This window comes from Carlito syrichta, unplaced genomic scaffold (assembly GCF_000164805.1).
Source record: "Carlito syrichta isolate Samal-C Ts95f unplaced genomic scaffold, Tarsius_syrichta-2.0.1 Scaffold303231, whole genome shotgun sequence".
Taxonomy (NCBI): Eukaryota; Metazoa; Chordata; class Mammalia; order Primates; family Tarsiidae; genus Carlito; species Carlito syrichta.
Genome location: NW_007247327.1, coordinates 168,763 through 187,215, shown reverse-complemented (window position 1 = coordinate 187,215; position 18,453 = coordinate 168,763). Strand labels below are relative to the sequence as shown.

The 18,453-nt window shown below is 39.9% G+C and overlaps 1 protein-coding gene across 1 annotated transcript in view; it reads left to right on the top strand.

Annotated features, from left to right (window-relative positions):
• Window positions 1-18,453, top strand: part of GABRA5 (gamma-aminobutyric acid type A receptor alpha5 subunit) — a 72,198-nt gene that overhangs the window by 37,404 nt on the left and 16,341 nt on the right. The window contains exon 6 of the mRNA XM_008058150.2: window positions 2,657-2,739. Coding sequence (XP_008056341.1) covers window positions 2,657-2,739 — 83 coding nt within the window. The remainder of the gene's footprint in view (window positions 1-2,656; window positions 2,740-18,453) is intronic.

Below are 18,453 nucleotides of genomic sequence, written 5' to 3'. Positions count from 1 at the left end.
CCCGCGCCCCGCGCCCCGCCTCGCACTGCTCCCCTCGTGAGCCCCGAGCGCTCCTGGGACATCCAGGGCCGGAGTTTTTCAGAACCGAAGCCGCGGCCCGACACAGAAGGGGTTCTCTTCTCAAGCTCAGCTTTCATGCGCTGTTTTCGCGTTTATTGCTTCTGCCTCATGCTATGGATGTGTGTGTGTGTGTGTGTGTGTGTGTGTGTGTGTGTACACATAGAGTGATATATACTTCTCATTTACATTTATGTAAGTATATAGCTATATTTCTACAAGTATATTTGGATGCTTCCTATTTATATTATATATACTCTCTACTAAAGTTTCACCTCTTAAGAAACTCTAGATTTTTCTATCATACTCAGTGACCTGTCACAGAAACAAAGTACCGAATCTTCTCACTCATAGGCAGACCTTGAACAGTTATCATAATACTATAAGAAAGGTATTGGCAGTAATAGGAAACTGCCAGGAGAAAGGGAGTGGGATTGGCAGTTGAGGGAAACTTCCAGGGGAGGGGGGACCATCTCATCCTCAAGGGTACCTGCATGATGAACATTTGTATATCTAGTCCTGAATTGTGCCCCACATCTTTAAAATAAAAAAATAAAAACTAAAGAAACTGAAGAGAAAAAAAAAGAAATTCTAGATTTTTTTGGATCTCTTGGTGATTTTCTCCTCTAGGACACATTGGATTTATTAAAATTGTTTGTTCCATTATTGCTTTACTTGACAAGTTTCTTAAATTTACTAACAACCATATATAGTTACATTATTTCTCTTGTGTTGGCTGAAGACCATTTTTGTAGGATGATTTTGAAGTCCTGATTTTCCTAATTCTAATAACTAATATTTATCTTCCCCCTTCCATAGTCTCTAACCATAACCCTTTTCATAATTTATGATTGAAGAGGTTCATTGCAGATTATCTATCAGGTAAGATAATCTAAATGCTTAGCAATAGCGAATTGTTTGTTTTACACACACACACGTTTAATGTCCAAAGTCATGATTATGCAGAGATTTTGGTGACGTGGGAAGTACTTCTGCTCTTATGTTAGTGACTTTTATACACCATGAGTGAAAAGACAGTGTCTCTTCATGTAGAAAAACTCTGGACTAAATGTACCAGATGAAGTTACAAGTAAAACGGTAGGTATTTGTAATTTTCTTCTTTAGACGTTTTTCTGAATTTTCCCATATTCTATGAGTAAGTGTGGAATATCATTTAAAAAATCATCTCCCAGCCCAAACTGAGACCTCTGTGGTGTGTTCTGGTCCATGTGCATTCACAGCCCTCTGTGAGTCACCCCATTTTTGGTGGCAAAGGATTTTCTCTTTGACGGCACAGGTCTTACTTCCACTGATATGTGTTTTAGTTTCAGTCAGAGAATAGACACTCAGTCTGCAACTGTCATGCGAATTATGTGCCCAATCTAATAGCAAAAGTTTGATCTATTCTAACAGACGGAAGTAAAGGCAAAACAAACAAATGCTTTTGTATTTTGTTTTTCACCCTAGGTGCATAGGCAGACTTACTCTAAAAGGAATGATCAACAGCACTAATATAACCTTGAATTACTATTTGCTCTAAAATTAGAATTATAAAGTGCATTTGAAGTTGAATGTTTAGAATTTTAATTTCCTTGTATGTAATTTTACTTTTTCCTAAATAATGGAAAGAACTGCTAAGATCCAGAAGGTAAGCACCTTAATAACACATAGGACCATACCTAGTTAGTAAAGTCTGTGGACAAATAAAAGCATCACAGTGAGGCCACTCTGGAAGTGCCTGGCATCTTACACAGCAGAGCCTGGCTGTGCCACCAGGGATGAACATCTTGGGAGACTTTGTAGGCAGGAGCTGGGCACGCGCTCTGGTCACGGGTCCAGTGGGCAGCTCTGTGTTCTGGCCTGATTCCTTACTGCCCATGCCTCCCTTTCTCCTTTGTAAACTGAGGTGGTCATAGCAACAGATTGCATTGCACTTTTGGGCTGAGATGAGCTAATGCAGGTAAAGCCCTTCCCACAGTGCCTGACACAGATGTACCAGCCATTATTACTGTCATTACTGTAATTATTGATGACAGGATAAAGCTTGGTGGTATTATTATTTGGAAAGCTAGGCTTGGATTAAAAACATTATAATTAGGTTGTACCAGAAGGTTGCTATTATAACCCAAGTTTGCTCTCTGTACAGTTTCACAACACAATGACTATAGCCAGGATCCGGTCAAAATTTGAACTGTCCATTGCACCTATATCCATTTTTTGAGCTTATAAAGCTGTTTCAGAAAATGCATATATTTTCAGCCTTGTCAAAGAAAGCTTTTTAGATAATGCTCAGTAAGGCATGGGAAACAAAGAATAAATAATTTTAAAAGGCATCTCAAACTGTTTTTAGCTGGTAATATCTGTATAGGGACACACACCCCAAGCCACAGCACTCCCAAGTAGGTTGATTAAGCTTTATTTCTGCATGACATTCATTTACAACAAAAACTCATGTAATTTGGTGGTTGCAGTTTAGACAATTTCATAAAGGATATTCATTAAAATAAGAACTTCATATGACTTTCTGGGACCAAGTGGTGGCTCCATATGTAGCTAGAGCTAGCGAGTCATTGAGAGGTCTCCGTCTTATATTTTCCAGCTTGACTATCTCTGCTGAGTGCCCCATGCAGCTTGAAGACTTCCCAATGGATGCTCACGCCTGCCCACTGAAGTTTGGCAGCTGTAAGTTATTTTCACAAGTAAGAACCATGGACATACTTTTGGGGTCAATTCCACGTTTATTCAGAATAATTTAGGTTCTGCCTATAAATAAGCATGATTCACAGGAGTCTGCCAGACTGATTTTCTTGTCTGTAAAATGGGAACGTTGACATCTGCTCCGCACATGCCCCAGAACAGGGTGACGTGCAGTCCGCTAGAGGCGCTGAGCAACCCAGAACGTGCTCCTCTGGAGGCATTGCTCACGGACCCTCACCTGGTGGCTCTCTCTTACTTTCACTTCTCAGACTGTGGTCACCTCCTCGAAGGGGCTCCCAGTTTTCAATACCTGGCTAGTAACTTTTATACTGCTTTGTGGCCACTGCTGTGTTGACTCACCTCTAGAATGTTCCATAACAGCCAAGACCTTGTCTGTCATGTTCATAGTCACTGCTCATCCAGAACACTCAGCATCGTAGGAACTATGTGTTACTTGGAAACATAAACAGGTTCTTCGTGTCAAATACTGCATGCATACACACCCAAGTCTGGTAGAAATTCCGGAATCCAGCCACTCCAGACAGGGGATGCTAACCCCAGCCCACACGGGTGGCTGCAGCCTCATTCCCATCTGTGAGACATTCGAAGCAGGGTTGGAACTGATCTGTTGTTTTCTTCTTTCCTTCTGCCATGCACTAGTGCTCATGCTGTGTGAAGTGTTCATTTTCGAAAGCAGCATGTCCCCGGGAGATTAAGCATGAAAGCTGTGTGGGGTTGAATCCTCCTTATCCCACTCCTTTGCTGAGTGACTGTGGGCAAGGTAATTAGGCTCTCTGGGCCTCTTTCCTCATTCGTAACATAGGCAAGAGCTTTTGTGAGAGGTTTGAAAGTGGCAGAGCAGCACCAGTTAAAGTATCCCACCCCTGCTCATTGTCTCCCTTGTATTTACAGCTTCTTGACCGAATGCATGTCTCATCACTGTAAACCATCTCTTTGACCCAGTTTGTGCTGTGGAGCTAATTTTTGTCTAATATTAATATTGACACACTAGTTTCTTCTTTAATTCTTGCCTGGGATATCCTTTATAAATTTTTTTTCCTCTAAGTTTCCTGTTTCACTAGATAGCCAAGTTGGGAAGGTCTTTTTCTTAATGGGAAATGTCATCCATTTTCTTTACTGTGACAGTGCTTAAAAGTATACACTGTCAGAAATGTTTTTGAGTATTCTTGAAGTATTTATTTTTCTAAGTATTAAATTTTTTTATGTCTTTTGTTGAAGTATTTTTCTTTTCTTTTTAAAAAGGAACACCACTTGTTGAAGAGACTGTCTTTTCCCCATTTTGTATTCTTGACACTCTTATCAAAGATCAGTTGACTATAGATGCATAGACTTATTTCTGAACTCCATTTTATGATAACTTAACTTCAATCACATACAAAAACTCCGTACCATTACCACTCCCTCCCATATACTTGATGATATAATTTGCCTTCATTTATAATGTGCATTCACTGATATTTTAAATTATAATTATTTCTAATACGTCTGCGTTTTGTCTTTTATTTTAGAATTATAAGTGAGTTACCCACCACTGATAGAATAACACAGTATTCTGTATTTGTCTGTGCATTTATGCATTTACCTTTACCAGCAAATTTTCTTCTCTATTACTTTGCTGTTTAGCATTCTTTTATTTCAAGTTGAAAAACTCGATTACTTCTTGTAAAGCAGGTCTACCGATGATATAATCCTGCTTTTGTTTTTCTGAAAAATTATTTGTCTCTCTCTTGCTTGCTCTTTTTCTATTCTGATTTGTGGTCTCACTCTGTTGTCCAGGTTGGAGTGTAGTGGCATTATCAATGCTTAACTGCAGTCTTGAACTTCTGGGCTTTCTTTTCTCTTCCATTGGTCTATTGTTTGTTCTTTTACCAATTTCACACTCTTGATTACTTTAGCTTTATAGTAGTCTTGAAATTAGGTAGTGTCAATTTTCTAACTTTGTTCTCCTGCAATATTGTGCTGGATATTCTGAATATTCTGCCTTTTGATATACACTTTATAATCAGTTTGCCAATATCCACAAAATAACTTGCTAGAATTTTCATTGGGATTGCACTGAATCTATAGATCATATTGGAAAGAACTGACATCTTGACATTATTGAGTCTTCCTATTCATGAACATGGAATATTTCTTCATTTACTTAGTTCTACTTTGACTTCTTTCATCAAAGTTTTGCATTTTTCCTCATCCAAATCTCACACACACACACACACACACACACACACACACACACAGGGTGCCAAAAATGTATACACATTTTATTAATAAGAAAGGAAAAATTGTATTAAAACTGAAATGTTCAATAAGATCAATACAAATCATGTTTGACTTTTGCAATTACAAGAGGTGCTCAAAATGTTTATCATCAGCATTAAGACACTTCTGATTATGGCCAAAAAAAATGTATTCACATTTTAAGAGATGTTGGGAAGTGTTCACTGTAATCAGAAGTGTCGGGATGCTGATGGTAACCACTTTGAGCACCTCTTGTAATTGCAGAAGTCAAATATGACTTGTATTCATCTTATTTAGCATTACAATTTTAATACAGTTATTTTCCATTCTTAAATGTGTATACATTTTTTGGTAACCTCTGTAAGTGTGTATATACATATATTTATATACACACATAAATAGTACACACACATATATAGTTAGATTTATGTCTAAGATATTTAATTTCTTTGAATGCTAATGTAAATGGCATTGTGTTCTAAATATAAAATTCACATTTTTATTGCTAGTATGTAAGAAAATGGTTGGTTTTTATATATTAACTCTATATCCTTGCTTTAATGGCTGCTAGTTCCAAGAGATTATTTTGTCAGTTCTTTCAGATTTTCTATTTGGGCAATCATGTCATCTGTTAGCAAAGGCAATTTTATTTCTTCTTCTAATTTATACTTTTAATTTACTTTACTTGCCTTATCATTAGCTAGGATTTTTAATATAGTGTTGAAAGGAGTGGTGCGGGAGGCATCGTTACCTTGTTCCTGATCTCGGTGGATAAAATATCTTGTTCTAGTTTCATTTTATTTTGGCTGTGGATGCCTGCTTACTCCAATACTATTTGCTGAAAAAACCATATTCCTCCATTGAATTCCTTTTGCATATTTGTCAATAGTCAGTTGGGAATATTTTCATGTCTCTCTTTTGGGGTTCTCTAATCTGTAATGTTGATCTATGTGTGTATTGCCCCATCAATACTAAAACGTAGCTATACAGTAAGTATTGAAATTGGGTAGACTGACTCCTCTCAGTTTATTTACCTTTTTTCAGAATTATGTTATCTCTTCCAGTTCATTTGCTTTTAACACGATTTTTAGAATGATCTTAGAATATCTATAAAAAGTGTTCCTGGATTTTCATAGGAGTTGGATAAAACTTGTATAACAACTTATGGGAAATTTTACATTTTCCAATACATATGTTCCTTCCTTTCTTTACATCTTTGATTTTTTTTTTTTTTTTTTTTTTGGTATTTTATAGTTTTCAGCATAGAAGTTCTATGTATGGTTTGTTTACTTTATATACAAATGTTTTATTGTGATAAGGGAAATGTAAATGGCATTGTAGTTTTAATTTAAGGTTCTCCATGTTCATTGCGATTATATAGGGAAACACATGCTTTTTGTATACTCATCTTTTATTTTGTCACCTTACTAAACTCTTACCAGCACTACTAGGCATTTGCTTGTTTGTTTACTTGTTGTTTTGAATTTTAAAAAATGACTTTAACTTTTCTTCACAGACATAATGTCTGCAAACAAGGAGAATTTTCTTTCTTTCTTTTTTATCTGTAAACTTTTTATTTTCTTGCCCTTCACAGGCTAGAATTTCTAGTAATGTGTTGAGTAAGAGTGGTGAAAGCACATATTCAGGCTTTGTTCCTAGTCTTAAGGAAGTTTTCCGTCTTTCACCATTAAGAATAGTGTTAATTGTAGACCGGGCACGATGGCTCAGCCTGTAATCCCAGCAATTTGGGAGGTCGAGGCGAGTGAATTGCCTGAGCCCGTGGATTCAAGACCAGCCCAGGGAACTTAGTAAGACCTTGTTTCTACAATAAATAAAAAATTAGCCAGACGTTATAGCACACACCTGTAGTCCCAGCTACTTGGAAGGCTGAGGCGGAAAGATCGCCAGAGCCCAATAGGTTGTCACCAGGGTGACCATGAGTGTGCCACTACACTCCAGCCTGGGTGACACAGTGAGACTCCAGTTCAAAAAAAAAGAAAAGAGAATAGTGTTAGTTATAGTAGTTTTATGTTGATACAAGTGTTGTATCAAATTGTGGAAGTTGCCCTCCATTAATAGTTTTCTGAGTATTTTGATTTCATTTGTCATGAATGGGTATTAATTTTGTCAAGAGTGTTTTCTGCATCAATTGATATGATTATGTGAGTTTTCTTTAGCCAGATCAAATGGTAGATTACAGTCTTACCTTACATCCCTGGAATATACTCCATTTGATCACTGTGTATAATTTATTTTTATGTGGTTTTAAAATTCAGTTTGATAATATTTTGTAAAGGATTTTTTTTTGCATGTTCATGAAGAATATTTATCTGGAGAAGTTTCATTTTTTTTGGCAATATGTTTGGTTTTGGTGCCAGAGTAATCTTTCCTTTGTAAAATGGATTGGGAAATGTTCTTTCCTTTTTAATTTTTGGAAAATATTATGTAGAATGTGTATTAATGCATTAAGATGTTTGTTAGTCTTCTTGGGTCTGGCACCATGACTCACACTTGTAATCCCAGCATTTTGGGAGGATCACTTGAGGCCCGGAGTTCAATCAAATCCAGCCTGGAAAGAAAACATGACCTCCTCTCTACAAAAAATAAAATATTAGCCTATGTGGTGGCATGCCCCTTGATCCCAGCTAAATATGTTGGGGCAGGGAGATCGCTTGAACCCAGGAATTTGAGGTTGCAATGAATTGTAATTGTACAGTCTGGGCAACAGAGCAAGACTCTGTCTCTAAAAAAGATAGTTGTTAGAATTCTCCATTGAAATCAGCTTCAAGATATCTGTTTGGAGAGATTTTTATAATTTAAAGTTTCTTAATAGTTTGTCTATCTAAACTATCTACTTCATGATTGGTGAGTTTGAGTAATTTGTGTTTTTTGAGAAATAGGTTAATTTTATCTGTTATTAAATTTGTAAAGACTTGGTCACAGTTGTTGATGCTCTCTTGATATCTGCAATGACTGTAGTGAAACCTCCTCTTTCATTCCTAATGTTAGTAATTTATGTCTTCTCTCTCTCTCTCTCCTTTTTCTTTCATCAAGGTTTATAGACGTTTGTCAATTTTGTTGAACTGTTATTAATAACAGATCTTTGTTTCATTGATTTTCTTCATTGCTTTTTTGTTTTCTATTTCTTTGGTTTCTGATTTTATCTTTTAAATTTATTTTCTTCAGTTTACTTTGCATTTCTTTTTCTAGATTTTTGAGGTGGAAACTTGAATTACTGATTTGAGACTTTTCTTCTCCTCTAATATATGCATTCAGTGCTACAAGTTTCCCTGTAGCACTGCTCTAGCTGCTTTGCTAGAATGTTTATCTATTACATTTTCTGTTTAATTCAGTTAAATGCATTTTTTACTTCCTTGAGATTTGCTCTATCATCTATGCAGGTGGGCAATTTAGTTTCCAAATGTTTGTTGATTTTTTTTTTGTTATTTTTTCAGTCATTGATTTCTAGTTTAATTTCATTGTAGTCAGAGAATAAACACTGCATGATTTCATTTTTTGTCATTTTTGAGAATTGTTTTATGATGTATAATATGGTCTGTTTTTTATATTTGTTCTGTGAATACTGGGAAAGAATGTATATTCTGTGCTTACCAGGTGCATTGTCTCTAAGCTTTGGTTAGATCATGTTAATTATGGTTATTGCTTTTTTCTGTTCTAAAACTTCCATTTTTAATCTCTTCTCTTTCTATGTGAAGACTTTCAGTATTTTTATTTTTTATTTTTGTGTGTGTGTTGGAGTCTCACTCTGTCTTCCAGACTGGAGTACAGTGGCACACTCCCGGCCACCGCAGCCTCAACCTACTGGGCTCCGATAATCCTTCCGCCTCAGCCTTCCAAGTAGCTGGAACTACAGGCGCGTGCTACCATGCCCGGCTAATTTTTCTGATTTATTGTAGAGATGAGGTCTCGCCAAGTTGCCCAGGCGGGTCTCAAACCCGTGGACTCAGGCAATTCACTCACCTGGGCCTCCCAAAGCATGGGATTACAGGCTGAGCCACTGAGCCCAGCCGACTTTCAGTATTTTTAATATGTTCCAAACATATTTGTAATGGGAGATTGCATCATTTTTTTGATGGCTGCCTCAAAAGTCTTTATCATGTAATTCCAACATCTCTGTTATCTCTGATTTGGCATCTACTGATTTATTTATCTTTATTCAGCTTTATCTTTGTGATTTTTAATTTGATGAATAATTTTCTAATGGGAGCTGGGCATTTTGTGCATCATATGTCAATGCTCTGAATTGTTTAAGCCTTTCTAGCTGCCCGTTTTCATTTGTTTTCTGACACTGGCCGGGGAAGGTGCAACACAGTCTCATTACCGCTAGGTGGGGGCAGAGATCCAAGTTCCAACTCAGCCTCTATTGCTGCAAGGATGCCTGGGGCTCCTTGTGACTCTGGGTAGGACCCCGACCTCCAGCTCCTTGCTGGGCTTCCCTGAGGTTTCCCCACATGGGAGGAGCCTGGGTGCTCATCCCTCTTCCCCAAATAGCCTCCACTGACACCATGTCGGTTAAGGTAGCCCCATTACTGCCGAACCTCCAGTCGCCTACCTAGGACAGGACTCCAGCCAGGGCAGGGCGCACTGCCACTGCCTGTTTAAGGGGAACCTTCCACATGGCTTCTGTCACCACGAGGAGGATGGGCCTCACTGCCTCTTGGCAGGATTGATGTCCTGGCTCCATCAGTGGCTTGGGGGCCTAGGGAGAGCAGAGGTCTTGGCTCCCCACCCAGTCTCTGCTGTATTGGTATGAGGAGAGGCTGCACTTTTTTCTTTGATGTTTTATTGGAAGACAGTGGTTAGTGTCTACAGGTTTTGCCTCACTGGGCTGCTCCTTTTCTGGTCTTTCAGCTGTATCACACAGGCCTCTGCTGTTTGTGTCCATTGGCATTTCCAGGGTGCTGACTTATTCACCCCCAAGTCTGGCCTGTGTCAGGCTAGATGAAAACCAAAGAATATACCTCTGGGCCATTCTTGGGTCCCAAGGCCTGCCTTTCTGTGTCTTCTAACTTTAGGAGTCTTTCTGCATTTACTTTATATTTAATATCCAGAGTGTCTACTTCAGTTTAGTGAGAGGAAAAAGGCAAGACTACCCCTGCATCTTCCTGAAAATGGAAGCCCCTAGATGTGTTTTTATTTTTATTTATATTTCTTGGGGTTTGCTGAGCCTCTTGGCTCTATTACATTCATGTCTGTCATCAAATTTAAGGCATTTTGACCACTATTCATTCTAGTATTTTTTCTTTCCCATTGTCTCTTTTCCATTTGGGCCCATGTATGACACGTCTGACAATTTTGGTTTGGTCTCTCAGATTAGTAAGGGTGTGCTCGTATTTTAAAGTATTTTTTTCCCACTAAATGCTTCGTGTGGGATGACTTCTATAGCTCTGCTTCAGGTCCCTTCCATTTCCTTCTGCTTCCCTGCTTCAGTCGTTTCCAATCTGGTGTTAAACCCAAACAATAAATTCTGTATTTAATATATAGCATTTGTCAGTTTTAAAATTTACATTTGCTTCCAATTTCCCTGCTAAGATTTACTATTTGGGCTTTTATTGCAGCAATTTTTCATTATAGAACATTACGTATTTTCTTTTATATCCTTAAGCATATTTATAATAGCTACTTAAAAATTTTTGCATGCTAAATCCATCATCTGAATCCTCTTGGACTCAGTCTGCATTGATTGCCTTTTCTCTTGAGCATGAGTCCTTTTTTTTTCTGTTTCTGCAGCATTTAATAGTTTTGAATTGTTTCCTGGATATTTTAATGCTATGTCGCAGAGACTCTGGATTCTGTTGAATTTAGAGAGCTTGTCTTTAATTTGTTTTATGTTTTTAGCCAGTTACCTTGACTGAGTCTGTATGCCAAGCTATATCTTTCTTGAGACAGACAGCAGCTGACATGTCAGGGATCCTGGGCTCCAGAGGAGCTGGTGGGCTTATGCTACATGCATCCGCATAGTACAGGGGTGGGTTGGAGAGTTGGGCAGAGGTCATGTGCTTCTCTCTTCATCACACCGGGGTTCTCGTTCAGTGACTGTTTTCTTTCCAGGATTTTGCATCTCACTCCGCATCTTCCTTTTGGTTCTTCAAGCTCAGGAGACAGGGGTCCTGTCTGAGCACCAGCTACCTCACTGCTCTGACTCCAACTCCTTGAGTCAAAAGCCGTTGCTTCCTCTCAGCGTCTTTCTGTCTACTTTCCACATGCACTTGGTCTCTCTCCAGTGCCTTTGGGGACGATTTTTCATATGGTATTCAGAGGAAACAGATGTCACCCAATGGCAGCCACCCTGTCATTCCTAGACATGAAACCTCTTGATTTCAGCAATCATGTTTTATTTTACTTCCATCATTCCAAAGGAAGTTTTGGAAGTAGGAGAGAAAATATGTGTCATGAGCCAAAAGTTGAACTGGATGAAAATAACGCACTTCTTTCAAACTATAATCCTCACCCGCTAAAGAGGGATTAAAGTATACATTTATTTGAGGTAAATGACATAATGGAAAGGGCCTATCACTAGGGCTTACTTCAATCACTTGCTTTCATGGGCTGGCTGAGGACATTGTCACTTGGAACAAAGACTCTCTAAAGATCCCTAGGGCTCTTCATTTGGGAATCACTGACTCATGTTCCTGAAGAAAAATAAGTTGCTTCTGTCCCCAGAGGGAAAGGGGTTGCACAACTTCAAATTAGACCGCACTCTGCGTGTAAAAATTAAGTCTTTGATTCTATAAAAAACAAAACACTAAGAGTCAAGGATTATTATCTTTTTGATTACCAGTTAAATAAGTTCAAATCAGTGTGATACCAGATTTAACCATAACATTGCAGGGCAGGCAGGACAAAAGTGAATTGGTAAAGGAAAATATGTGATGATCTAATCATTCCTCCCCAAATCATGTCATATTTAACAACTGGCCAGCTGCAGTTAAGTCATTTGTTACATTCAAAGCTAAAATATCCATCCGATGGATTGTTTCACTTTCTACAGTCAATGAAATAAGGTCAGGGTTGTAAGTATACAATAAAACCAACAGAAACATTTATTGAATGCAATAGCAATTTTGAACTCTCTTGTCAATTTTTTTATTTGCCTTATACTTTGAAGATTGATTTGATTTGCTTCAGATGTTGATCTTTTTTATATTTGCTGTTGATATCATTACTAGAATATGCAAAACAATCAGAGGGATTTTACTTATGTTTTATGATTATGTATACAGTTGGCCAAGAGCTAAAAGACTATACAAACTTCACTTTTCCTCAGCTCATGTGGTTTCAGCTCAGCATATGATAATTTTAAGAGGAGAAGTGGTGTACAATCAAGTTTTTTTCTTACTTTCATCTTTTGGATTTACTAAAAATATCTGCTTGGCCAACTCGTTCACTTATACCACTGGCATCTGAGTGTGCAGAGGCTAAATATGATAGGATAATGAATTTCAAATTACTCAATTCAACAGCCCTCTGCTATTAGGAGACAAAGGAATGCAATCTGAGCCATTATTCTAATGAGCCACATGCTCTGGTGTCTCTAGTGCAGAGCTGAATTAACAGACATTTCTGTTATTGCTGTCTCTATGATCATGAATTCGAACAAATTTTGAGATTAGCCCTCACTTACAGAACAATATCTTCCAGTCCATAAGGAAATTCCTTAAAGATAATGGCATGGGCTTTCATTTGGAATCAAGTACTTACATCAAGACTATTTAGAAAAGAAATGAATTATATTTTTGTTATTTATTTTACTTGTGGAGGGATGCATGGAATATTAAATTGAGCTGTGAGAGAACATCTGGATTTGTGAAATATCTGCTAAATTACACCTGAAACTTCTTTGGTGGAAATCCAGTAGGGAGGATCTCAGGAGACGAGGGTGTGTCTCACTGCCATGAGCTGTTGACACACTCGGACGTGTGGGGTCCTGAGTCTGCTCTTGCCTTCCCAGCCCCTAGATGAAGTAATTCACCCTGGACACGGATAATCAGAACGCTGGCTTCCGAGAATCTGATGTGAACATGTACATGTACAGTCTGTGAGGTCTCAGAAGCACGCTGAAGTCTTATCTGTGTTGTACATGAGTTTAGATTGTTTTAACAATCACATCGATGCACTAGTTAGCCTTGATATGCTGCTGTCGTCTGAATGTTTGTATCCTCCTAAAATTCATGTGTTAAAACTGAATCCCTGATATAATAGTCCTGGGAGGTGAGGTTTTAGGAGGTGATTAGGTTATGAGGATCAGTCCTTGAATGAGATTAGAACCCTTATAAAAACAATGAGAAGGCACCCAGTGGACTCAATTATTAGTGAAAAGGCACTTTGGATATTGTCTTAGTCAGCCCAGACTGCTGTATCAGACATACATATATTGGGTGGCTCATAAACAACAGAATTTATTTCTTGGTTCTAGAGTCTTGAAGTCCAAGATTAGGGCACTGGCAGATGTAGCATTTGGTGAGGTCTTCCTGGTTCACAGATGTCCTCATGTGGTAGACAGGACAAGAAAACCTCATTCATGGGGTTCCACCCTTGTGACCAAATCACCTCCCTGGAGACCCCTCCTGTTAATGCCAATACCTTGGGGGTTGGGATTGCAACATGTATTTTGGGGAGAGACAAGCATTCAGTCTACAGCATTCTGCCCCCAGACATGCAAAATTTATGCCCCTCTCATGTCATCATTTCAAAAGTCTGAAGTCCAAAGTCTTATCTAAATATCATCTAAATGATGTCCATCCTACCAAAGGCAATCTACAGATTCAACGCAATACCCATTAAATGACCAACATCATTCTTGTCAGACCTGGAGATGAAAATACAGAAATTCATAAGGGAAACATAAATGACCATGAATAGCTAAAACAATCCTTAGCTAAAGAAACAAAGTAGGAGGTATCACACTTCTAGACTTTAAACTTTACTATAAGGCTATAATCAAACATACTGCCTATTCTTGGTACAAGAATAGGCATATGAACCAATGGAACAGGATAGAGATTCTGGAAGCAAAACCTCAATTTTTCAACCAACTCATCTTCCACAAAGCCTCTACCAACTACTTGGGGAGAGGAGAACCTATTCAGTAAATGGTTCTGGAAAAACTGACTGACCACATGTAGAAGATTGAAACAGGATCCCTACCTATCACTGTACACAAAAATCAACTCTAAATGAATCAAAGACCTAAATATAAAACATAAAACTTTAAGAACCTTGGAAAATGCAGGAGACATTCTATGGAAATTGGAACTGGCGACCAATTCCTGATCAAAACCACAAGTGCCCAGACCATAAGAGATAAGATAGACAAGTGGGACCTCATCAAACTGAAAGGCTCCTGCAAAACAAAAGAAACCATCAAGAGACATCCCACAGAATGGAAAAAAATATTTGCCAACTGTATATCTGATATCGTCCTAACATCCAGGATTTACAAGGAACTCAAAAATGGCGAAAGGAAAAAAACATCCCCATTTGAAAGTGGGCAAAAGTCATGAATAGACATTTCTCAAAAGAAGATAACAGGATATGGGCAGTCAACAGACACATGAAAAAGTGCTCAACCTCACTAATCATTGGAGAAATGCAAATCAAAACCACATTGAGATACTACCTCACCCCAGTAAGAATGGCCATCATTAATAAAACAAACAATAACAGATGCTGGCGAGGATGTGGAGAAAAGGAATGCTTCTACACTGCTGGTGGAAATGCAAACTAGTGCAAACTCTTTGGAAAACAGTGTGGTGATTTCTAAAAGAACTAGACCTTGACCTTCCATATTACCCAGCACCCCCCCTACTGGGAATATACCTGGAGGAACTCAAAACATTCTACTAAAATAATACATGCATATGCATGTTTATTGAAGCACCATTCACAATAGCAAAAACATGGAACCAACTGTGCTGCCCATCGAAACTGGACTGAATTTAAAAAATATAATACATATACTCAATGGAATATTACACAGCCATAAAGAAGGACAAACGTGGATTTCTTACCAACTTGGATGGATTTAGAGTCTATTATACTCAGTGATCTATTGCAAAAACAAAGAACAGAGTACCACATGTTCTCATTCATAAGCGGACCTTGAACATTTACCGTATAACTACAAGAAAGTAATTGGCAGGAAGGGGATACTGCCAGGGTTGGGAAGAGGGGAGGCACAACATCAGTTAGTGTACCTGATCTCAAACCAGGCAAAGTGGGGACCAAATGGAGGACCAAACATTGCCTATATGATGACCACTTGTATGCCTAATCCTGAGTTGTACTCCGCATCCTTAAAAGCAAAATTAATTAATTAAAAAACAGACACTTAACAAACAATAAATTTCATCTAAATCAGGTATGGGTGAGACTCAAGGTATGATTTGTCTTGAGGCAAAATTCTTTTCTAGCTGTGAACTGTGAAACCAGAAGGTTACATGCTTTCAAAACACAGTGGGGTAACCAGCAGAGAATAAACATTCTCATTCCAAGAGGAAGAAATGGGAAGGAAGAAAGGAGGGACAGGTCCAGAAGAAGTCAGAACCCAGTGGGGTATATCCCATGAGATCATAAGACTTGAGAATAACCTTCTGTGGCTCCGTGTTCTGCCCTCTAGGCTCACTGGGGAGGAGGTCCCACCTTCCAGTGGCACTGGGGCAGTGGTTGTATCCCAGCAGTTTTACCAGACAGGGTTTTGGCCCCTATGACTTGGGGCATCCCTTGCCCCTGTAGCAGCTTGTGCATGGCCTCACAGCTCTCTGGGGCTGGGGTCTCAAGCCTGGGTTCTGCTGGAAGACCCTTGTCCTTCGAATTCTAAGTGGAGGCAGCCTTGCCCCACCTCTGCTTGGAGGCCTCTGTTTATTGAATTCTAAGTGGTGGCAACCATGTCCCCATGTCTCTGCTGGAAGACCCCATTCTTTGAATTTTCTAAGTGGAGGCAGTCATGCCTCTGGCTGTTTTGGAGGCCTCTGCCCTTCACATTCTAAGTGGAGGCGGCCATGATCCCCGTGGCTCTGCTGGGAGGCCTTTGTCCTTTGAATTCTGAGTAGTGACAGCCATGCCCCCCCTCGCTGTATTGGGAGGGCCCTGTCCTTTGAATTCTAAGTGGAGGCAGCTATGCCCTCCCTATCTCTGTTGGATGCCTTGCTGGCCCCACTGAGGCCAGAACCGCACCTAGGGCAGCTGGTGGGTGGGGCACTGGAGTGTGGAGAGCAGGGCCGTGATTAAGGCAGCACCTGGGGCAGGCCACAGCACATCTATGTCCTGTATGTGGCAGCCTTCCTGCTTTCATTCTTCCCCTGTCTCAGGGCTACTTCTGGCTCCTGTTGGAATTGCTGCCTGATGTCCTGATGGAAGGACCACTTGGCCACAGCCCTAGCGCTCTTCCCCAAACATACCTGCTTGTTCCTTGCCAGTAGATAGGTAGAAAATATTCCAAGTCCTTAAGTTCTGCTTCCTTCTTAATTAACAATTCCATCTTTAAGTTACCCTCTCTTCTCCCATTTTACTACAAATATTCAGAGAAACCAGGCCGCTCCTTCAACAATTTTCTCAGAAATGTCCTCAGCCAAATATCTGGTTTCGCGACACGCAAGTTCTGCCTTCCACGAAATGCTCAAACACAAAGACAATATGGCCAAGTTCTTTGTCACCTTATGAGGAGGATTGCCTCTCTTCCACTTTCTTTATTTTGGTAACTTATTGAAATTTTAAAAAAATTTAATACAAAAGTTCTGACACTAGCTCAGTGAAATCGTATCAATTTAATTTTTCGTAAGACAACTCCCAGGATCATAACATCAGCATTTGGTCTTGAATTTAAGCAAACCATGTCTCTATCATTCAATTGTAGTTCTGACTCAATAGTTCCTGTACTGGAAGAAATGATGCCTAAGGTGGATAGATTGTTGTGATCTGTCTCCTCCACTTTCAGTAACATCCTCCTTATTTTCATGGGACCTCATCAGAACGACCTTGACTTCTTGCACCCCTACCAGCATTCTCTTCAACATTACTCAGATATTCCCTAGAAAGGTAGGGGCTTTATCACAACTCTCCTCTGCTTTCTGGGCCTTGCCAGAAATATCTTAAACATGCCTTCATTTAAGTGCAGGCTTTTTCTGGAACACACTTCAAAACTCCTCTGGCCTCTGCCCGTGACCCATCCCCCAAGCCACCTCCACATTCTGAGGTGTTTGTTACAGCAACACCCCGCACTTCTCAGTACCAGCTTTTGTCTTCATCCCTTTGGGCTGCTTTAACAGCATACCATAAATCAGGCTGTAGGGAGCTTATAAACAACAGATATATACTTCTCACAATCCTGCAGGCTGGGAAGTTCAAGATCAAGGAACCAGTAGACCAGTGTCTAGCGAGGGCCTGTCCCAGTTCTTCACAATGGTGCCTTCTCATTGTGTCTCCACATGGTGGAAGGGGCACTTTGGGATCTCTGGGGCTCTTTTACTAATAAGGGCAGGCACAAATCCCATTCATGAGGCTCCCTCTCATGACCGAATCACCTCCCACAGGCTCCACCTCCTAGTACCATCCCATTCAGTGTTAAGTTTCAACATGTGAGTTTTGGGAAGGGCACAGACATTTGGTTTGTAGCAGGTGTGCTAAGCATTCAGTGCTCTGCTGGGGCAGTGAAGAACACAAGCGTGACCCATGTCTGCGCCTGGGGTGATGGAGGACACAATTAACTAAGTGTGTTAAACACCTTTGTTCATGCAGCTGAAGCTCATGTGGAGCCCACAGCCAGGGAGGCTCATCGTGGAGACCATGTTTTGACTTGAATCTGATGAGGTTTGAGTAGAAGGAGGTATAACAGAAAGCAGGACAAAAAAGTGACCACCGATTCAGTGGTTGTGTGGGACCAAGAGAAGCCTCTTTGGGGGAAATGACAGGATGGCACTACAGCCCCAACCAAAAAGGCCTCCAGTGTGGAAGCGTCGAAGTAGCAGGCAGAGGGGTTGATGTTTACAGAGCAAAGGAAGTTTGCGCTGGGATCATTGTTCATGGAGCTAAAACCAGAAGCTGGGGTTCCTGTGAACCAATCAGAAGTGCTAAGAGAAAGGTGGTGGCCAGATAGGAAAAGGGGATCTGTGGGTCCTAAGGGACAGGATTCAAAGACAGCATCACAGTTTTCAGGCCAGGTGACTTGGAAAATACTGTTTTCCATGGGGAAATGGAAAATAATTGGAAGGAGCTGATGGTTGGAGGGTAAAAAAAGCAGATTGGTTTATGAGGGGCAGGCAGTTATATGAAGAACTTCCCCCAGACCCTCTGGCCTCCTGCCCTGCCTCTCACTTCTCTCTGAGGCGGAGGATCTTTCCTCCTGGGAGGATGGTAGTCCTTTTCCTTCTCTCCTGATCCAGTCCCGTTAAGTCTTTACACACAGAGAGCCCAGTCCCTCTG